Raw genomic sequence first — 24264 nt, 5'->3', positions numbered from 1 at the left:
CCATTTTAATGTACCCGTTGTCAGAGTACCCAGAGGCATTCCACTTCAAACCTCATTTGGAAAATGGTGGGCACAGCTCCCACAATAATGTTTTTCAGAAAGGTTGTTACATTTAGCAACTCTAGAAATGTATACTGGCAGTGGCAACATCATGACGATTACATTACACAAGTTGTACTGTTTTCATGAAAGACGTTGAGGCTTGGTCCACACACAACGCAACTATAGCCACAACTTGCAAGCAGTTGCAAGATAGCTAGCCGTCTGGACTGAGCAGTCGCAGACCGGTGCCATTGGGGGAAAGTATTGCAAGGAGTTGCAAGTATTGCAGGAGTTGAGTTGCGAATCATTGGAGTGCACTGGCCTTTACACAAAAAGGTCTCTATACTGCAAATAACCTAAATATTTAATACCATGTTTACATTAAGAAATTAAATAAACTAAATAATAATCTTTATTGTCCTTCGGGACAATAAAGATTATTATTATTATTATTTAGTGTGAGTGTGTGTGTGTGTGTGTGTGTGTGTGTGTGTGTGTGTGTGTGTGTGTGAGTAAAGTACCTCTATGGCTCGCAGAACCACTGATGAAGTAATTCATTCATTCAGTGAGGCCACACTTCCATTATATTTGTATTGATGTGGTTCCATAGGAGACATAACAGGCAAACGTCAAAATAGCAATTGTACTACATTACATTCTCCAATTTTTTTAATTAAGCAGTGCAGATGTTTAACCCATTTAGGCCTGACATCGGAATTTAAAAAAGGTCTCCTAAATCATGACAGTTTTCCGAAATGCCTATGTTTCTATATCAGTGGTTCTCAAACTATTTCATGTCAAGGACCCCCAGAATTATCTGTATTTGGCCGCCGACCCCCATCTGAACATAATGTTGTTCCAGGGACACCCCCCAGAAGCAAAGTATTGAGTTAAAAAACATTCGCTCTGAAAGAACATATATTCAAAGATTTGAGGCACATTTTCATGATTTCTCAAAAAATAGCAGACCTACAAGCTCGGTTGCCGCGCTATGAGCTTGTAGAGCTGCTATTTGTCAATAGCTAAAATATAACATAATCCTTGAAACACCAAAAGGTGTTCCCGTTCAGAATGGGTTAAAAGTTATTGAATGCTTCAGAGGGTGAAATGAAACCATTTTCACCGTTTCGTTTTACACAAGATATATGTAAAGGGTCCATTTGGTTACCAACTCTCCATCATTTAGCTGCATGGGACCACCTGCAGGAACCCCCTCAAGGACCAGTGGTGGGTCCCCCAGACCACTGGTTGAGCACCACTGACATAGAGGATCTCTCCTCCTCCTCCTCCTCCTCCTCCTCCTCCTCCTCTTCTCGTAAATGTCTTTAAGAAGTAGAAACATGTTATGGTCAGAGTTCTTCTGTTCTGCTTCGTCTACACACCAGGGTGAGTCTCCTCTGGCTAAAGTTGTTTGTTTTAATTTATAAGTGTTTCTATCTATCTATCTATCTATCTATCTATCTATCTATCTATCTATCTATCTATCCATCCCTATTTGATCCTATACGGTATACGTATACAAAGACAAAATATTCATTTTATTGCATACAAAATGAGATGCATTGTAGATAGCAGGTTTTTGACAGACGCTGTAGTTTCCTTCCTTCCTTGGCATTAATGTACAGAATACACATTATCATTGTGATAGCATATTGTTATTTTTTGATTTATTCTTGTATTTAGACCGATGGTAGGTTCATTGTTTACCTAGATTCAATGTACAGATTCTTATTGTGTTTTAGACTGACGCTAGGTTCTTGGATTACATGGTATCCTAGTCCAGAGGTTACCAACCACTAGTACTAGATACCACTGGTGCTACACAAAGGAGTCGTCCAAAAAAGGAGAAAGACTAATTAAGATTAATCACATTAGAAATATCATCAGTTGTGCTGATTAGTGATTAGACGGAGTTTTGTCAGAGCAGCAACATTATTGGCTTTAATGGGACAAAAAGGGGCAGGTGTACGCTCCTGTATTTTAAAACTGTGTTTTAATCAGTTAAAACATAGTTTCTGAGGTGGTACTTTATACTTCAGTATGAAAAGTTTGGGAACCAAAGTCCTACAATACTGATACACTATTAGTGCTGCACGATTCTTGCTCAAACGTGGATCTCGATTTTGTTTTCCCTCCACAAGAATAAGAGATCACGAGTCTCCCACGATTCTCATTTTGTCCATGAAAATATTTATTGTCTTTATAGTCTGTAGTTGCTGAACATTTACTACATTCAAAATGTGGCACCTGGAGCCATAACTACTGTGGCTTTAACCCTCTAAGACCCTAAGCTTTTTAGCAACAATTTTATTAGGAATTAATTACTATTTTTTTTTTTTTTTTCTGTTCTTTTTTCACCTACACGTCATCAGTGATGTTCATTTCAATGCCATTGGTCATAATATTTGCATATAAATACCCCCCACAGAAGCTGAAATTCACACAAATAAAACATGTCTGGACTCTGTGCGATTTTGAATTATTTTTAACCTAAGACTTTTGACCTTTACCCTAATAAAAGTAGGCACAATAATTGTAATATCTGTTTTTTTGTGATCATTAGAATGTCTAGAACATGTTTTATTCATTATTGTGAAAGATATCCCCCAAATGTAAATTATTAATTTATTATATAATTATTATAATTTTTTAATCAAACTTTATTTTTTAATTTTTTTAAACATATTTTTTAGTCTTAGTCCTAGTAGTACAAAGTAGTAGTAAGGTTGAAATCTATTTTTAAGTAGAAATTAATGCAGGTCTTAGAGGGTTTTAAACAGACTACTTCAAAGCGCTTGACATAAACCTCTCCTAAAGTCTCTTCTCTTAGCAAAAACACAAGAGTAACTCAAATGAATTGGACAGCCAACTATAGTGCTGCACCGTTCTGGCTCAAATTTAGAAATGAGGATTGCATACATAGGTGTCTGAATCTAGATCTCAATAGTTTTATTATTATTAATTGTGCAGTACTACTAGGCACTATACTATGTACAGTATGTAATTCATGTATTACCTTGCTTACTTTAAGTCGTTCCAGTTAAGAGTGTCTTAAATGCCTATAAACTTGTCAATTGTAAGAGTATAGGCTACCATTACATTCCAAGAGATCAATGTTTTGTTTTAAATAGCAATCCTTGCAACCATTATCCCCACAAGGAGTTGCAATAGTGTGGTTATGTTGCAGTGGCCACGGTGCCGCAATCTTACACGTGTCCAAATCAGCTTCTCCAATAGCCTCTTCTGGTTTTTGTTAACTTTTTTTTTGTCTCACAGCCTCACAGCTAGAAGGTCCTACGTTCGTGGGGACGCTGTGGGCGCTGGGGGCGTGTTCTCTCCTCCGCGTCATCAGTGCCCATACCTGAGGGCGGGGGTTGGCGAAAGGGCTTTTCTGTGTGGAGTTTGCATGTTCTCGTTCCCTATAGGCGTATGTATATTGGTACACTGACTACCCTCTCAAAAAACCTGCAGTAATCCTGGTCTCTAAACTACCTCCCCGCCTGATGGAGGGGAAAGGAACTGGTTGGAATAACGTGTTCCTTCTACATGCTACGTCCAAAACCCCCCCCCCCCCCCCCCTGTCAGGTGAAAAGAAGCAGCTTGGACTCCTCATGCATAGAAGGAGGCATGAGGTCAGTCCATTGCTCTCCCCAGGTTGGCAGAGGAAGTGTAGCGCCCAGGATTGCATTAGATAATTGACCCTGGGTGAAAAAATGGGTTTACAAACTTGTGGGGGAAAAATGTAGGAAAAACAATGTTTTATTGCAAGGAGTTGCGACTAGGCTATATATTGCAAGGAAAAAATTGTTTTTTGAAGAATAACTCAAAACAAATATCAGACAATAAAAGTAAAATAATGACAACCGTCCGGGCTCTTATATAATGATACCTGTTGATTGATTGATTCTTTGATTGATTGATTGTTGATTGATTGACTCTACGTGATTGACAGACAGTGGTATTTGTGTGCGTTGCAGCATGAGGATGCTGTGCGTGGCAGTGTGTGTGTTGGCCGTCAGCGGGCTGGTCCATGGCGGTCCTTACAACACCAGGTCTTCTGTCCAGAAGCACATCAGAGGGACATCAGACAGGCCATGCTTTGCCAGGGACACTATCGGTCTGGACCCAGAGGTCACCATGAACATAGTGAGTGTACAGTATACTGTGTGTTAGCTCTGGTCCATAGCTCTAGTGTGTCGCATTTAGAGCTATGTTACTCTCGACTTCCGCTGCTCGCATGAATGCAGACCAGCCTCTCGTCTTTAGTGTAAATAAATAGAACGTGTTTGCTACTCACCAAAACAAAGGCGGGTTGTGTCATTAGAAAGCCTATTTTTCCTATAGTGGGAGCACTCTTGAGTCCCCCATCACACGTATAAACGGTACTTTTTGGCTAGAAAGGGATTGTTTTTTCACCGCAGGACAAATATTCTCTATGAGGCAATTCTCTAGGCAATATCAGAAGGCGCAGTGGAGTAACTATACAAGTTGTTATGTGTGGTGGGGGGCTCAGAGTGCTCCCACTAAGGAAAGTAGGCTTTCTAATGACACAACCCGCCTTTGTTTTGGTGAGAAGAAGAAACGTTATTTGTATTTACGCTAAAGACGAGAGGCTGGTCTGCATTCACATACATATAGCTCTAAAGTAAGTAAAGTTTATTTATAGAGCACCTTTCACAGAGAATCACAGTCACAAAGTGCTTTAACAACAATAAAAGTAAAACAAGTCAATAATAGTCAATAAAAGTAGAACTTTAATTAAAAAAAAAAAAGCAATCAACATTTAACCAACCTGACTGGGAGCCAGCGTAGGGAGGGTGTTATATGACAGGATCTCCTGGACCTGGTCAGCAACGTGTAGCAGCTGTATTCTGAACGTGTGTGTGTGTGTGTGTGTGTGTGTGTGTGTGTGTGTGTGTGTGCGCGCGTGCGTGCATGTGCGTGTGTGTGTTCCAGTCAGAGATCGTCAGGCGGTGGGGTTACCCAGCGGAGGAGCATGACGTGGTGACGTCAGACGGATACATCCTGTCCGTGAACAGACTCCCACATGGAATCGCAGACACGGCCACACAAGGTACTGTATGTGTGTGTACAGTATGTACAGTATGTCTGTGTGTGTGTGTACACAGGGACGTGCACACATATAGGCAGCAGAGGGGGGCTTCAGCCCCTGCCCTTTTCCCCGTCTGTAAAACAACTGCCCTCTCCAGACCACGAATGCAGCATTTACTGGGAAGCACCCTATGATCCGACGGACCATTGCTCCGAAGGAGCATTGGTCCGAGGTGCGCTGGGGGTCGGGAGAGGGTGGGTGGTTAGGTTTAGGTGTCTGTTGGCGGTACTGCAGCCAACAGCGCCCTTACTGGTACTCATACCACTGGTGCTCATTCATACATAGGTGAACGTCACATACATAGGTGAACGTCACGGACATTGCTGTTCCTTGGAGTGGTTGCACCACTCAAAAAGACGGGGAGCAGAACTATATCGTGTGCGGGGACATTCCACTTTTTTCTTCATTCAGTCACTTTTTGGGTCCAGCACCGTATTCTGAAACTGGGATGTGCATATCGTTTTACTTCTTTACAGAAGAAATGCAAATGCCACTCCTTTCCTTTCCTTTACCAAGCCGGGCCGGAAGGCAGCGTTCAGGAGAATTGCCTTTTTCTTTCCGAGGTCTCCTGAACTTGAACACAGCATTTTGCCTTGAACAAATTTGTTTAGACATCCATGTCGTTACACCGCATCTCCCGTAGCTAAAGAGAGCTGGTTTGTGCCCCGAAAATAGCTGATCTACAAGTTGTAGATCAGCAATTTGTATATATTATTTTTTTGGATTTCAGCCAATAAAATGCATATCGAGTTGGTTTGAGAACCCTCAGAGTTCAGGGTCCTCGAGACAATCATCGTTATCAATAAGGGTGCGTGCATGCGGCCTTAACTAGGGGTGTGCATATCTCCCTTACGCGACGATTCGATACGTATCGTGTCGTGGAAATTAAGAGATAAACATTTAATAATACTCTAAATTACAGTCTGAGATTATCTCTATCTGTCACGCCCCTGTGGTGCTGGTTTGGTCCTGTTTGTTTTATGATGTTACATCCCATTTTTGAATGTCTTGAGGCTATGATGGGGGGTTTGGTTATGGTGGGAGTGAGCTATAAAAGCTGTCGCCTTGTTGTGACTCTGGGAGTCAGACTGGGATTCCATACATGACAGGTCATGTAAGTCTTTTCTCCTACTCGAGTAAAATCCTTATACTCCATAACTCTGAATTCTTGTGTTGCCTCATTATCATTATTATGAATTATCTTTTGAGCTTGTGTCCCACAGACTGCCTTTACAATCGATACGCATGGGCTACAATGCGATTCGGAGACGATACATTTTATATACAGAACAATTCGATTCGATGCAGTCCAAATCAATTTTGTGGAATTTTGTGGAATTTGATGCGATTCGATGCAATTCGATACGATACGGTGCAATCTGACAACCTTTTTTAGATTTAGGGTTGGGACTAATTGGAGGCTTTGTGATTAATTAATCTCAATTAATCACATTTTAATTGCATATCAATAGGCCTATATTTGACCTGAGCAAAAAAAAAACTAAGACTATGGAATAAAATAAATGAAAACAGTGGAATGAGATAGCTGGGGAAAGCAATATTCTAGAGCTGGGTTTGAATTTATAGGGTGGTGGCATGTCTTTGAGTTTTGGGTTCGACAGGTCTGCCTGCTGTGGACAGTGAAAACCTGACCATTAAACACGGGCAGACTATTCATTGTTAAAGGAAGCCAACAAAATGTGTGATGCAAAGATGTGTAGCTGCTCCAAATTATATTCCCATTCGTCTTTGTGTCTGCCCGTGTAAACGCAGCATCGAGTGTGAGGGTTGGGGAACGGATGGAAAGTACCATTGTGTTATTAAGGAGAACTCCTTTTAAGTTAGTTGAATTATATAGATTCACAACTTTAGGATCGAACCAACGTCCGATGCAGACTCTATTTTGACCGATCCAGACACACGTGCATCGATGTAGTCGCATCATTCATGTTAAAATCGATTACCGATTCATATCGATATTTTTGACACCACTAGCCTTAACCCATTCAGGACGTCGGGAACCCCTTTTGGTGTTTTAAGCAAATTAAGCATCATTTTATACTTTAGCTAGAGTTTTTTTGATCTGCTATATTATATATCTGCTATAAAACTTTGCTTCTGGGGGGGGGGGGGGGGGGTGTCCCTGGAGCAACATAACTTTTAGATGGGGCTCGGCTTCCAATTACATATCATATAAATAGTTTGAGAACCACTGGCAAAACCACTGGTTTTTCAGAAAACTGTCAGGGTTTAGAAGGCATTTAGTAGAATCTGAGTTTTGAATGAGTTTTCTTCGACGGGACACATGAGAGACCCGAGAGAGACTCTTGAGTAGAACCGCTGCTCCTTCGACTGGAAAGGAGCCAGCTTAGGTGCGTTCGGGGCATCTGGTTAGGATGCTTCTCGGGCGTCTCCCTATAGGGAGGTCCTCGAGGCACGTCCCACTGGGAGGAGACCCCGGGGAACGCAACCCGACTACAGATAAGCAGTTGAAGATGGATGGATCTAAATGCATATAAAACTGGCGGGTCTTTCAAATGTAAAAGGAATCAACTGCTCTGCTCTACCCTAACCCTAACCCTGCAGGTCCCAGGCCAGCCGTCCTGCTCCAGCATGGCCTCCTGGCCTCGGGCAGTAACTGGGTGAGCAACCCTCCCAACGGCAGCCTGGCGTACGTTCTAGCGGATGCGGGCTACGACGTGTGGCTGGGCAACAGCAGAGGAAACACATGGTCCAGGAAACACAGCACCCTGTCGCCTGGAGGAGAGGACTTCTGGAGGTTCAGGTATATGAAACACAGCACCCTGTCGCCTGGAGGAGACGCATGCACACACACACACACACACACACACACAAAAGTAAAGTATGACGTACAGCAGCCATGTGTTCCTAAAATAGAAAGACTGACTGACGTTATGTATCTTTCAGGACCTTTCACTGCTTTGTCTCAACCATTACTCAATGGCTCTGGTCTCAGCCACCGCGGTAGATATTTTGACATTCAGTTTTTTTATTTTTTTTTATGTTGCCACTACTGTTGGATCAGCCATAAACTACACAGGTTCATCCCGATGTTCTGGGCATCTTTGTAATGTTAGTGTTAGTAAAAAGCAGGTAAAAGAGTTTGAAGCAGACTAACATCATATGTCGTCTCCGCCTACAGGAAATACGTAGGCTGCGACCATGAGACCCGCTACGGAATCGGTCTATAGGGGTTGACACTATAAAGGTCTCAGCTAGAGGCACTTGCCTGGTAAGCCAGGTGTGTTCAAAGGGATTAGAAAATATTAAAACACCCAAAGGGCCGACTGCATCTCCTCAACTGACATAAAATGTACCTTCGGACTATAACAAAGTCACATACATGTGCATCTCATTTAAACCATATATCATCGTCAAATTATCAATATTTAATATCAATGGTGTTTTGTTAGGTGTGTGCTGTGAACAAAACACAAATAACTCAGCCTTTTTTCAGCCTTATTTCACATTGACCAGACGTGCAGGTAAAACATGACATACAATAAAATGAAATAAAAAAATCTTGGGGTAACACAATTCAGGTATGAAGCAGAGGGCCGTATAACATCTGTCCCCAGGCAAACTTTGGCCCGCGGGCCGCACTTTGGACACCCCCACTGTAGGGCAAGTATACAGGTCATGTTCTACTTGCCCCACAGGTCTTAACCGAAAGGTATATTCAATATTGTGAAATGATAATAGGTACACTTTTAATTTTAACACTAGAAATTCATACCTCAATATGTAAAATGAACTTGCCCACCGTTTTATTTGCCTGCCACTAGCAGTCGGACAACCGTTAGTGGAAGTTGTCAACCCCTACAAATATATTGGTTCTTCAGCTGTGTGTGTGTGTGTGTGTGTGTGTGTGTGTGTGTGTGTATGTGTGTGTGCGCATGCGTGCAGTTATGATGAGATGGCTCTAAAGGACCTTCCAGCTGTAGTGAACCACATCCTGAAGACAACAGGCCAGGAGAAGATCTTCTACATAGGACACTCACAGGGGACCACCATAGGTACACGCACGCACACACACACTCACAGGGGACCACCTATAGGTACACGCACACACACACACACTCACAGGGGACCACCATAGGTACACGCACACACACACACTCACAGGGAACCACCATAGGTACACGCACACACACACACACACACACACTCACAGGGGACCACCCTATAGGTACACGCACGCACACACACATACTCACAGGGGACCACCCTATAAGTACACGTACACACACACACATACTCACAGGGGACCACCAACATAATGTCTATCATCACACCCCTAATCTAAAAGTGTGTAAGCATGTGTGTGTGTGTGTGTGTGTGTGTGTGTGCGCGCGCGCGCGTGCGTGCGTGCGTGCGTGCGTGAGCCCAGCCTTCATAGCGTTCTCCAGCATGCCAGAGTTGGCCAGTAAGATCAAGTTGTTCCTGGGTCTGGCTCCCATTGCAACAGTGGCCTCCATCTCCAGCCCGCTGGCCAAGCTGGCTGTCCTGCCTGAAGTCCTCATACGGGTAAGATGATTTCTTTCTGGGTAAGAGGAACCTGCATGTGCAAATAAAATCTCTCACGTGTCTTGAGAAACGCCTGCCCGACCGACTCCAAACTCGCCGTGGAGGAACCCTCGCATATTTTCTCGAACTATAGGGCTGTATACCTTCCCAAAAATCACGATGAGAATTATTGCCCCTAGATTAAATAAATGTGGGGTCCTAGTTTACATGAACTGGGGGTGGGCGGAGGAGCCTGCATGAGTTTGATTTGTTCCACTTACTGTAGATAAAAAAAAAGAATTAATGAATGAATGAAGTAATGATTCTGCAAGCCACAGAGGTGCTTTGCATGCAATGGTGATATTCATTGTATGTAATGGTAAAGTAAAAGTTCTCCTACGCACGCACACATTTTGTTAAGTGAATCTCATTTCCTGAATCTGTGTATGTAAACATGGCATTAAATCTTATTTGCAGTAGAAAACTTTTCGTAAAGGCCTTATTAGGACAGGCCTTATAGCGGTATATGTCTTGCAACTGGTTGCAATAAGTTGCGGCTAGTTTCATAATTCATTGTGTGTGGACCGGCCTCAACATCTTTCGTGAAAACAGAAGTACAACTTGTGTAATGTAACTGCCACTATACATTTCTAGAGTGTGCTATTTTTAACAACATTTCTGAAATACATATTGTCGGAGCTCTAGCCCTGCACCATTTTCCAAATATCAGTTTGAAGTGGAATGCGTCATTCGATTTGATTATTTGATTGATTGATTGATTGAAATATGTATTAACACATAGACTGCTACAGGTTCTAGCGGACCCTGGCTTACTGGTGCTGAAGGCTTAACATGGGCTTTTTGAACTTTTTGGGGGGCCCACAGCGAGGGGCCTCTTATAGCGAGAATCACAATCGCATAAATAAAAAGAAAGCCCAACTTGTCCACTTCAATTTAAAAAAAAAAATTATGATTCTACCATCTTCCATTCTGGAGATATTGACCTTTTTCTAACACCTGCTTTTGCCTGCACGCTGCTTGTGAAAAAAAACAACAGAGATATGGAGGCCTGAAGTTGACAGACATTTCAGTTCAGTTTTTTTAGTTCAAAAGACCGATATAAAATTGAGCACAAATAATATCCTATACAAACCATATACCGAATGAAAGCCCTGAATGTCTACTTTTAGGAGGAAAACAGTACACATTGTACACATATACAGTTTGTCACTAATTGGCTATTGAATGCAGCTTGCGCCCACCAGAGAACTTTAGAGAAGGCATGGACCCGAAGAACTATTATTCACAAAATAAGGCCTATAGCCTACTATATACATATGTACATACTATATACCGTATGAAACAGTAGACTCTCTGCTTTCATAAGAAAAATACCACCCAGAAAAATCACACCCCTGTGAAGTGAGCAGTGCAATTGCACTGCTCACTTCACAGGGGTGTGATTTTTATTATTATTACAGTATTAGTATTTTTCTTATGAAAGCAGAGAGTCGACTGTTTCATACGGTATATAGTATGTACATGTCGCTATAGGCCTTATTTTGTGAATAATAGTTATTCAGGCCCATGCCATCTCTAAAGTTCTCTGAAAAAGATAATTTTAGAGAGCATGGACCTAACAACTAAATATTCACAAAATAAGGCCTATAGCGACATGTACATACTATATACCGTATGAAACAGAATACTCTCTGCTTTCATAAGAAAAATACTAATACTGTAATAATAATAGAAATCACACCCCAGTGAAGTGAGCAGTGCAATGTTGCACTGCTCACTTCACAACATTGCACTGCTCACTTCACAGGGGTGTGATTTTTATTATTACGAGTAAGACGCGCGAACGCGGAAGGCGAACGCAGATCGTAAATTGCAATAACAATTAGAATAAATTACAGACATGATCTGCAGGGTGTCATAGTTAGTGCTTGGACCACGCCAGCTCCATATATGGTCACAAAAGACGCCATCACACTCATGTCACCATGACTCAGCCATAACCATATAAGGAGTCCCCAAAGCAGGACCACGCCATCACACTCATGTCACCATGACTCACAAATCACTCAGCTCCATATATGGGCACAAAAGGGCCAGGTCCACATATACAGTAAGCGGGACAGACAGACACACACACACACACACACACACACACACACAGACAGACAGACAGACAGACAGACAGACAGACGTGATCTGCTAGGTCTCATAGTAAGTGCTCATTGCATTCGCAATTACAGTATTAGTTTTTTTCTTATGAAAGCAGAGAGTCTTGATGCACATTATCTGATCATAAAACGGACTTGGAAACTTTCTTCAATCGTAGCCCCATATGTGCCCTCTCCCTACGCTCATTGAACTCATTCTGTGATTCGAGCTACAAACAATCGCAGTAACGGGGGGGGGGCAACTAGGCTTTGAGGAAATGATCTTGCATAATCAACATTATTGTCGATTGTCGTGTGCCGCTCCAAACATGTCCAGACATACCACTAACCTCATCGATCCAGTCTCGCGTATCTATAAGGTGAGACGCGAGACTGGATCGGATTGTGTCTGGACATGTTTGGGAAAAAAAACAAGAAAAACAACGAGATGGATGCGGCAGCAGCAGCAGCAGCACGTCAACGTATTTGGAAGAAAAAAAACGAGAAAGCACCACCTGTCGTTGCAAGACAAACACCCGTATGTTGCTGATAGACAGATAATAATCGATCCGATTTTGTCCTGCCGTTCATTTTATCACATTAGGTGCAGGGCAGGCTGCTCGACGGTGAGTTTATAATAGCCTGTTGTAACGAGAAAGGGGGGTGGATTGGATGGTTGGATGCGAGCAGCGCAGCAGCAGTACGGCTTGCGATCAGCGACCAACGTATCATGGCGGGCCCTCGATAATGATGTGCAATCTGTCCATGACTAACTCCACATGTGTCTGGCAAACGTTACGTTATGAAATCAAATGCCGATCGTTGCAGGTTTATATACGGGCAGAGAGCAAATCGCGTTGTATCTTGTTCCGAGAATGAGAGTGAGTGCAAGCCTTGCAGTTGAAAGCAGTGGGGACTCGGGAGTGGGGGGGGAACTGCCAATGCGATCCAAGAGGAAGAGACCCCCCCCCCCACCATTCTCCCTCGGGAGAAACCATGTAGAAACAGGAGGGGAGGGGGAATCGAGTGTATTCACACAAACAAGAGCATTGTCCCATCCATTTTAGATCCCCTGACATCTGCGTTGGTCTATGCCGGACGGCCGTCTCCAATACGTCGTACGTCCTCGCATAGACCAACCAATAGGCGGTGCCAGACGCTTCTCAGACCAACACCTCTTTTCAGCAGGGGGGGGTTTTAACTCTTTTTAGAGCCGATCGGTGTTACATTATGAGTTGTCCGGGCGCAAATATAGTTGAACTATAGTAATCAATAAAAAAACGTTTTTTGGACCATAAAACGTATAAAAACGTTATGCGCTTCTTGCGCTTGGCTATAATAAAACGTTTAAAAACGCTTTCAGCATTCTATGAGTTAACAGTATGGTACATTTCAAGCACAGATAAATACAAAGACCGTTAACTGTGAGTGGACGACCCAATAAAGCATTACACTTGTCTACAAGAGGGTCCACCATGTTCAAATCATCAAATCATTTAGAGACGTACAAATAGACACTTCTATATAGCCAAAGAACAGAACAGGAATTCATCATAAAGGAGGTAAAAAGGGAAAATAAACATATAGTGAGGGGGAAAAGGGGTTGGCGGTGGGGGGGATTCAGATTCTACGGGGGCCATATTGTGAAGAATACCTCAAGACTTGACATTCAGTTAGTGGGTCTATAAGAACATTATATAATGTCCAACGGACAAAAAAGGCTGCAAGTTGATCGCTTCTGACCGGGGCTAAGTCATTGAACTTTTTTTAATTTAAATGTTTTCATGTCTTACATATGAAAGCAGGAAATCATAGCTTTACAAAAAATAAATAAAGAAATAAGTTTTTCTCCTCTCCTGAACAGTTGTTGACCAATGGTTGCTTCCATATACAGGACCTGTTCGGTGCGCGGGACTTCCTGCCTCAGAGTGGCATAACCAAGTGGTTTGCAGATAACTTCTGCAGCGGGAAGCTGCTCAAGAGGCTGTGTGGAAACATCTACTTCCTGCTCGCTGGCTTCAACGGTGTTGACCCAAACTTCAACGCGGTGAGAACAGTGTGTGTGTGTGTGTGTGTGTGTGTGTGTGTGTGTGTATTTAGAAGACATTTGTAGCATAATCGGAATCGGCCATATCGGTATCGGAACGGTCTCAAAATAATACAGATTATTAAATCGGTTTTCACCAACAAAAATAATAAAAACTTCTATATGTAATTTGTGTACTACTCATATTCAGTTGTGAAAACAGAGTATATGCTATTTATTGATTGATTGAATCCATATTAACAGGCTTTGGGCCAATAGGGCCCTATAGGCTTGTTTCCATTGTGGTCCTCTGTATAATATCGGAATCGGTCAGAATCGTGCACCCCTAGTTTTAATGGGTTACTGTTTAACTACTTTCTTAGCTTACGCATGTTTCATGATAAATGTTTTTATGTGATGTATTCCCATGCTTTTTTGTTCTTGCTTAAATGTAAGTCGCTCTGGATTAAGAGCGTCTGCTAAATGCCTAAATTGTAAATTGTAACTACTCATGTGTCTCTCCAGTCGCGTATCTTAGTGTACGCCGCACACAATCCTGCTGGCACCTCAGTGCAGAACCTCATCCACTGGGACCAGGTAACGCACGCACTCACGCACGCACATGTACACTCACACACTCATGTTCCTTCCTTGTTGGATGTGTTTGCCTTTCATTTGAACCCTGGAACAACATATTTTCAGATGGGGGTTGGCGGATAATTTCATATAATTCTGGGGGTCCTTGACATGAAATAGTTTGAGAACCACTGACAGAGAAACATATAGGTTTTTTTCTGAAAACTGTCATGATTTAGAAGACATTTGTAGAATCTAAGTTAGGTCTAAATGTGTTTAAATGAGGTTGGGTGATGTGTAAGGTGTTGTGTTTACAGGCGGTACACAGTGGTAAACTGATGGCCTTCGACTTCGGAAGGAAAGGCAACGTGGCTCGCTATAACCAGGTAACACCTGCTTCATCACAATCAGCTTTTATTTGTCACAGAACAGGTGTACAGAATTAGGTGAAATGCTTCGTTTTTTGTGTTCACTCCATATCGTTAGTATTCCGTAACAAGAGAGAGAGGAGAGCGAGATCAAAAGGGAAATAATTTGGCCCAGACGGTTAGCTCAACCGTCTGGGCAACTATAGGGTGCTGTGACTGTTAGCTCAACCGTTTGGGCACCTATTCAGTATTTAAGTCCGGCGTAATTTTGTAGTGCTACATTACGTCCGGGTCCAAGTGGCACCAGCTCCCGTCCGCTTCTCATTGTAAATAGAATATCTAAACGTGTGAATCTTTTTACAATGACTTTTACAGTGACGGCCTGTCACAGCCAGATTTGGGAGAGCAGCGGCTTTGTTGTTGCGAGGAAAGCGTTAAAATGAGACTTTCGTGGTTGTTTTCGTCTCAGATTTAGTCCGACGGAGGGACACAGTATAACTCTATGGCGACACAAAATTAGGACACGGAAGTATCTCTGGAGGGGGCACTCAGGTCACGGCTAAAATACTGAAAAGGCTGTTGAACCGTCTGGGCACCGAGGCTGCTGAGCCAGGCTGACGATTAGCTCAACCGTCTGGGCACCTACTGTAGAGGCCGCTGAGCCAGCCTGACGGCATGCCGCGGGTTCGACTCCTGATCCCGACGGCCTTTGCTGCGTGTGTGTGTGTGTGTCTCCCCCCCCCCCCCCCCCCACCCCACCATCTCTCTCCCCATTTCCTGTCAGTCTACTTGCAACCTATCAGTGAAGGCAGAAAAATATCTTAAAAAAAGGGAAACAATTTAAAGAATATGGTGTGTACATACAGATAGAGTTCAGAAATAACACGTGTGACAGCAGGTATCTGATGTTTAGAACATTAGCATAATTATGCAGGTGTTGTTACTATACGGCTTTATAACCAGGTGGGTTACTAAAACAATCGTAGTTAAATTGTTCTCGTCTGTTTCTTCCTTTACCATTTCATCTCTCCTCCCTCATTCATGCTTTCCCTTTGTCACCACGCCCCCCCCTCTCCCTCCCTCCCTCCCCCTCTATCTCTTTCCCTCTCTCTGTGTCACCCAGTCCACTCCTCCCCAGTACAACGTTGAGGACATGAAGGTTCCTACCGCTCTGTTTTCCGGGGGACAAGATTCGCTGGCGGACCCGAGGGACGTGGACGTGCTGCTCAATCAGGTCAGACGCAAACATGCACCTCTTAGACTTAAAGGGATAGTTCTTAATTGTGTAACTTAAGCTGTATGAAATACTTGCCATTAATATAGTGGTTGCAACTGTATTAATTGTTGCCCGAGTTCTGCTCTGGTTTAGGCTAGTTCCGGTCATTTTGTGGGGGGCACTGTGGCCACGCAGTAAAAATAAATTAATCCACAAAACGAATGTAATTTATATTGAGCACAACTTTCTTCAACTTTGACCCCTCTATGACATGGAACTATGTTTTGGGTGTAGTGATATGGACACAAAAAACATATATAGTTCCGTGTGATAAAGGGTTAAAAAAATTACGAAATTTGCACTGTTAGAAGTAGGTACCGGTAAATTAATTTACAATCAATGAATGCAGTTCATACAGCTTAAGTATTTCATACAGCTTAAGTTCAAAAGTCCTGAACTAACCCTTCAACAAAATGAGAAAAAGAGGTTGCGCATCAGCAATGGCTTTTAGTGGAGTGCCAAACCCCAATCAAGTATCAACAAATTTGAATTAAAAAAAATCCAAAAAGGTAGCACATCCAAAAATTAAACAAGCGGGGGACAAAGTACTCACATTATTTATTGGCACACACCAAAAAGGAACACTGACGCGTTTCGGTTATGCAGCCTTCATCAGAGCCCTTCAACAGTCAGACAATGTGCAGTTGTGCACCAACAGTCATTATATCGCCAATACATTACTGTACATAATATACCGGTAGTAATATAATCTATTGTTTGTGCGTGCTGGTGAATAAAGCTCTGATACCACTCATGTGAGTCAGCAATAACACTAGAATACAGGAAGTGACGCTTCTCTTGTTTTACAAGTAGTCTTCAGAGGTGTAATGAATAAACAGTACAACAGTGCCATCTATTGGAGAAACTATTGGAAAACTACTGCATGTTACAACATAATCATCATCATCATCATCGGTTTAGAGTCCGCTTTCCAGACACCGCTGGGTTGGACTGGAAATGTTTACATTATAACAAATGTGTCTCTCTGTCTAATCTATGTTTCTGTATTTTGTGTGTGTGTTTGCGTGAGTGTATGTGCGTTTGTGTGCGTGTGTGTCCGTGCCCACGTGCGTGTCCGTGTGTGCGTGTGTGTCCGTGTGTGTGCAGGTGTCTAAGCTGGTGTTCCACAAGCGCATAGAGGACTGGCAGCATGTGGACTTCATCTGGGCGCTGGACGCTCCGAAGCTGATGTTCTCCGATATACTCAGACTGATGCGTGCACACGCATAGACACAACACTGGGTCACATAGTGTGTGTGTGTGTGTGTGTGTGTGTGTGTGTGTCCGTGTGTGTGTGTGTGTGTGCGTTCATGTGTGTCCGTGCGTGTGTGTGTGTGTGTGTCCGTCCGTGCGCGCGCGTGCGTGCGTGCGTGCGTGTGTGTGTGTGTGTGTGTGTGATTGCAGTGGAACAGTGGGACAGGACTTTGAAAAACATGTTTGAATAGTTCAACTAGCTGATCTACATCGACACGCTGTGTATTTTGTTTTTCAAAATAGTAAAAAAGGTTAGAGTAGTTCATTGGGGATAAGGGGTTTAGCATGGAGGAAAATAGAGCCCCTTTCACTGAGGTGAACTTGAGTGGCATAGTTTTAATAAGGTTAAGATTAGTAATAAGGTTAGGTTTAGATATAGTTTTAATAAGGTTAAGCTTAATAATAAGGTTACTACTAAGGTTAATAAGACTGGCTGCCTGGCTAATGGGCTGACTGACTGGCTAACGGACTGACTGGCTGACTGACGGACTGACTGACTGGCTGGCTGTTTGGCTGGCTGGCTAATGGACTGGCTGGCTGGCTAATGAGTCATGACTGACTGGCTGGCTGACTGACTGACTAACTGGCTGGCTTGTATGTTCATGTTGGACCCATTGTACTTTCATTTCACATTTGTTATTTTAATTGTACTAAAGAATGTTCATGAAGGAGTGAATTATTATTGAATAAAAATGGATGAAGTCAAATATTTGACTAATGGATCTTAAGGTTAGGAATAAGGTTAAGTTTAGACATAGTTTTACTGAGGTTAAGGTTAGGAATAAGGTTAGGTTTAGACATAGTTTTACTGAGGTTACGTTACAAAATCCTGGGTCCTGCATTTAAAAACAACAACATTTAAAAAGTGCTTTATGCTTGTTGCTACAAGTGTTAAATATTGTCTCTCTTGTTATGCCTTGTTGCTCACCACTTGCCTGTCTTTCCTATCCATGTCATTTTCATTCTTTATAAAAACAATAAAAGCCCTATTTATTAGGGAAACAAAAAAAACAGCATTTCGTCACGGCTCCATTCAAAGGTTTAACCACCCTGTGTGGCATTTCAACTCGGTTTGGGTCAAGAATGTGTTTCTAGATTGCATAACCAAATGTTTTAACCCTAGAACCCTTTGTTACACCATCAGTAAACGCGGGGTATAACATATTTTGAAGCCAATGTAAAATATACCATGAAAATATTTCTCATCAAGATAGCCTATATTGAAGTACAACAATACATGGCAACTTGAGGTATCTTCTTAAATATTTCATCAAGACTTTTCACAAAAAAAAACACCAAAAATAGATATCATAGCTGGGGGCAAAATCTGTGAAAGACGTGCTTATTATTTATAGCTGGGAACTTCTCCTCCCATTGGGTCCACCCATTCCGGTATGTGAGAATGGTGCAGTCTGACCCAGTTACGTGCAGGGGGTGTTAGAGAGGCAGGGGCTGAAATCTCGTAAAAATAGCAGATCTACAGACTCACAATGCATCGCTCTGCGACGCGTTGAGAGCTTGCAGATCAGCTATTTTCAGGGCCAACACTGTTAAACCACTGGAGATGCAGGTGTAGCGACATGTATTTCGAAACACATTTTGTTCAACGCAAAATGGTGTGTTCCAATTAAGTTCAGGAGACTTTGGAAAAAAGCTATTCTCCTGAATGCTGCCTTCCTTCCGGCATGGCATGGAAAGGAGAGGAGGGGCATTTGCATTTCTTTCAAAACAGTAAATGCTGCATTCGTGGTCTGGAGACGGCAGTTGATTTACAGACGGGTACAAAAGGGCAGGGGGTGAAGCACCCTTTGATGTCTATGTGTGCATGTGCCTGGTCTGACTCCAGTGGTTTTTCACCTCATAGACAGGGCCAAATTAGCCATTGGGCCATTGGGGCCGTGGCCCAGGGGCCCTTGGCTCTCAGGGATCCTTTGGGGAAATTGGACCGCTCTGTACTGGTTTTTTTTTTAAAGGCAAAGAAGTTTAGGGATAAGGGGTTTAGCGGTGACGAAAATGGAGCCCCATTGCTTACCCCTTATCCCTAAACTTAATTGCCATTTTTTACTATTTTAAAACATTTAAAAATAGTTCAACTAGCCAATCTTCATCGACACGTTGTTAGCTTGTAGATCGGCTATTTGTACTATTTTAAAATGTTTTAAAATATTACAAAATGGCAAATAAGTTTAGGGATAAGGGGTAACGGGTGGCGCAAGATATAGGGGCTAAATGTGTGATATTTAAAAGACTAAGACTAAATCAAAATATGCTGAAAAAATTAACACTGGTCCACAACTCCACATGTTGACATTGTGCAACTAAGCATCATGGCTCTCTGGTCATCTGGTTCCACTAAAACAGTGGTAACCAACCTTTTCAAGCCCAAGAGCCCTTTTTTCCCAATTGTAAGCCAAGATCTACCACTAAAACGTGTTTTTTGCTATTTCTGACAGGCTCAATGCATGTGCACACATCCACACAAAGACTAAAGCTTAAATTAGAATAAATACTTATAGTAAGTTGTATTATCAATGTCAAATAATATTAAGACAAATGTATTAGAAATAAAAAATATTAGGACAAAAATACAAATAAACTTCTTTGTTAAGTTTCTTTTTAATAAAATAAAATGCAAAGGACATGAATTGCTTTTACAGCACAATATTTGACTATTTGAATATTGAATATCAACTCCCTGAGAGAGCCCAGATGGATGCGGTGTTGGGGAACATGGTTACCCAATACCGCCCCCATCTGGCAGAGTCAGGTTAGTGAGGTGGACCCTCTTGTAAACAAGTGTAATGCTTAATTGGGTCGTCCACTCACAGTTAACAGTCTTCGTATTGAGTTTGTGCTTGAAATGTACTGTAATTCTGCAAACTGTTAACACATTTAGTACCGGAACTGCATCAAAATAAAGGCGCTGCTTGCGCCGGAGTAATCGCCAGAGTAGTGATCGCTTCCATTTTGAAAGCCATGAACCGGAAATACTTTCTTAAAAAAGTTGACTGACAAAGTGCCATCACAATCTCCGATCATCTTAATATATTTATATACGCTACAAAAAGAGTTCATATTTTGCGGGAGAGACGGATGAGGAGCAGAAACGCAGCGCCAGCATATCGATCCATTCATCACCACGGAGAGCGCCCTGGATGAGGAGATACGAGTCATTCTTTCCGCCGCGCTAACATGGGAGTCAATGACAAGCTAATAGTTTCACAGAGCGTTAGCATACGGCAAGCGAAAAGCGAAATGCCAAAAAAAAAAGAAGTAATTATTCTGAATATTATTATCTCGCCCCGCGTCGTTTGGACGTCGCTAGGACGTCCACAGACGTCTAAGGCAACTCTCGGTTCCAATCCTTATGACGTTTCAGGACGTATTATGTACAAAATGTGTTAATAAATATTTCAATCAATCAAATCCTTATGTCTGTGGTTGGAACACATCCATGTCTTTTTGCCTGGTTGCTCACATGGCCAACTGAAATTTTATCCAGCCTGCCTGCACCAAATGGTGGATCATGTTTAGTCCGCATCTGCTCCAAAAAAACATGCATGCTTTTAAGGAATGTTGTTGATGATGAAAACATGATTCCCTTTATCTGCTGCTTTTCATCACAGTGAGATGTATAATAGCTGGAAGTTAAATACTGTACGTACGCATGCACGCACGCACGCACACACACACACACACACACACGCACACACGCACGCACGCACGCACGCACGCACGCACGCACGCGCGCACACACACACACACACACACACACACACACACACACACACACACACACACACACGTGTATGTTATTTTTTATATTAATCTACATCTGCAAGGTACAGACCGCTTCACACTTACTTGACGTAATGGTCTTTGTTCTTGAGGGGGCAACCTCCAATGGCCTTGAAGTTCTCCCACTTCTTCTTGGCCTGCTTGGGGAGCACCTTTTGGGCAAGGCCCATTTTCTCCAGAATGACACTAACAACAACAGAGATTAAAGTCAATACACCACATTAACACAATAGAGACTGTAAGGGCCAAATGACCACAAACGCATTAATGTAACCTTGGGGTGGCGCTGGTGTTTACATAAGCGTCAAGTTTACGGGCATGGTTAGGGAGGATTGACCCGGAAGGGCAAATGGCTTTGACCGCAGTCTGCAGGTACGTCAGCACTTTCAAATGCTGTGAAGCGAAATGTTTGTCAGTTTCATTCTGAAATATCCATTCTGTCTGTAATTTATTCTAATTATGGTTTGTTTCTGAAAACGCAGATCTGATGCTGTACTCATTGAATGGTGGAATAAATATGTTAAACGCATGAAGAGCGGCATGTGTGTGTTATTGATGCTGAGACGCACACAGAGTGAACCAACACAACAGTACGACATTAGTATAGCGCGTCAACCAGGTCCAGCTACGGATCAATCCCGAGAGAGATCCGTATGAGACGGAGGCTCTATTAGAGACAATACATAATTTAACACAGAGATGCAACTGTAAGAAGGTTAAAGTATTAAGTGCATTATACTATACATGGAATAAAGGTAAATAAAATCTCAATAATTAGAATGTAATGATATTTCAGGCAGACCAGCTGAAAAAATCATGGCATTTCTGAGACCGTTCATGTTTCTGGAATATGCTTCTAAACTTGTATTCTATTGCTAGTTTGATCACTTTCACCTTCAAAAATCATTAATTAATAAATGACTGAAAATAGCCAATCTACAAGTCACAACATGTCGCACTGCAACGTGTTGTGAGCTTGTATATCTGCTATTTTTGGTGTGCAGACCCCACACACACACACACACACCCACCCCTTACATTTATAATTGAACTGGGCAGCCTCACTTGCCTGTCCCTGAGTTGGCTCGTTTTGTACTGCTGAGAAATGCAATAATTAGGCCAACTCAAATTAGGCTTACCGACCCAAAATAATCAAGAGTAGGCTACACCATGTAAACCAAATACTATAGTAGGACTCGTCGTGACATGTCGAACAACACATGTTTGGTTTAAGCACAACATTTAGAGACGTAACATCTCAGTCACGTTTATTTTACTACAACCACCATGTTGGAGCAAGGAGGGGCATTTGAAAAAGACTGTCCGAGAACAGGTTGTTGTGTCCGGGTGAACAGACTGGTCGCTGTTGGGGAGGAATGCACCGGTGTGACTCTCCGACAACGTCGGTGGATATTTTTTATTTGGCTCTGTCATGATACAGTTGATAGCCTAAACAACTAAATACTATCCCAAAGATATTAAAATTACCTTCCGTGACACAACAACACTTTTAAAAACATCATGCTGTTGCCGCTCTCTGCTCTGCTACGGGCTAGCGGTGAAGAGGAAGAAGAGTGTTTGCCAGCTGTTCAGCGTACATCGCTGCTATCCTTTGGGCGGCCTCAGGCGGGGGAAACTAGTGCGTATCGCTAGTGTAGTGTTTGAACGGGTCTTTAGCTGTCTTTGAAATGGGAAGCACTGTGGCGCGCCGCTGTGACGTCATATACCCCGAAATACGCACTTCTCAGTGCCCCCTGAATTGGGATTGAGCTAAGGTTTTACTCTAGGGAGTATGCATACAAGGTTTTACTCTAGGGAGTAGCCTATGCATACAAGGTTTTACACAGATCGGTGTCTAAGGCTGTCTCACAGGAGAGGCTAGAGAGGACAGCAGGGAACTCACAAGGACACTGGATGCTTTGAGGAAAGAGCATAATTATACTATACATGCATACTGTATGTTCACTGCATTTTACTGGATTTTGATACTTGACATTATCTTTACAATATGATAATTTTGTTGCACACTAAGTGCACTGAATGATGTTTGTATGTAGATCCTTTTACCATGAATTAAAAAAATCTGAATGTGAATCTGAAAATAGCAAGATTTATTTACCATAATAATGTAGGGCAATATCAACTGTCAATTTTCAGGAACTCGGCGGACAAATAATGCAGGGTCAAAGTTTAGGCTGTATTTTAATATGTTGCTTTGCTGTAAACCAGTGGTCCTTGAGAGGGTTCCAGGTGGTCCCCAGATAAATAGATATGAGTTTAAAATGAAACCAACCAAACTATCAATAATGCAATAATAATGCAACTTCCGCCTATACCTTTTCGATCATGTCAAATGAGTTTAATACATGATTCTTCTTGTAATGTTCCAATGACATAAGATCGAAATAAACCATTCAAACAAATATAGAAATACTCAACCTTGGTCATATTTTTTCAGTGGCAACAAAAACAAGTCAATGTAGTGCAAGTCCAACTATGGCAAGAACATCTAGATCAGGGGTGCCCAAAAGGTAGATATACCAGTAGATCACAAAGGCTCTGCAGGTAGACCACATGACATCCTAAAATATATATAGAATTTAAAATAAAATAAATAAAAGTCCTATTCCAGGACATTTGTAAAGCCAGAGCCGCTATTCCAAAGCCCCCTCAGGTACATTTATAAACTATTTTCAGCAATGAGAAAATTTGGTGGGTAGATCTTGTTGAGCTGGTCCTTTTGAAAGTACTGTAGTAGCTCTCAATTCAAAAACATGTGGGCACCCCTGATCTAGATTGTAGTAAAAGGACCTTGGTCACATTTGTCAGTGGCAACAAAAACAAAAACAATAAAACTCCAGTGTGGACATGTTGGTGTGTCTTCAGCTCACCTGACTGTGTGAAACTCTTGTCACAATGTTTACAATGAAAAGGTTTTTCTCCAGTGTGGAAACGCTCGTGTCTCTTCAGATCATTTGACTGACTGAAACTCTTGTCACAATGTTTACACTGAAAAGGTTTTACCCCAGTGTGGACATTTTGTTGTGTCTTCAGCTCACTTGACTGACTGAAACTCTTGTCACAATGTTTACACTGAAAAGGTTTTTCTCTAGTGT

At 42.3% G+C, this 24264-nt stretch overlaps 1 protein-coding gene across 1 annotated transcript; it reads left to right on the top strand.

The window, feature by feature from the left end:
* Positions 1–4020: 4020 nt before the first annotated feature.
* Positions 4021–17326, top strand: LOC308323522 (lysosomal acid lipase/cholesteryl ester hydrolase-like; the record flags this gene model as incomplete). Its single annotated transcript, XM_080775251.1, has 10 exons — positions 4021–4188; positions 4999–5116; positions 7742–7940; positions 9083–9192; positions 9567–9703; positions 13745–13897; positions 14402–14473; positions 14770–14838; positions 15944–16054; positions 17204–17326. 10 exons carry the CDS (start codon positions 4021–4023, stop codon positions 17324–17326), a joined length of 1260 nt encoding a protein of 419 aa, XP_080631377.1.
* Positions 17327–24264: the final 6938 nt, after the last annotated feature.

Source organism: Protomyctophum bolini (genome assembly GCF_963924005.1).
Source record: "Protomyctophum bolini genome assembly, chromosome: 11".
Lineage (NCBI taxonomy): Eukaryota > Metazoa > Chordata > Actinopteri > Myctophiformes > Myctophidae > Protomyctophum > Protomyctophum bolini.
This window is presented reverse-complemented; position numbering and strand designations above follow the sequence as displayed.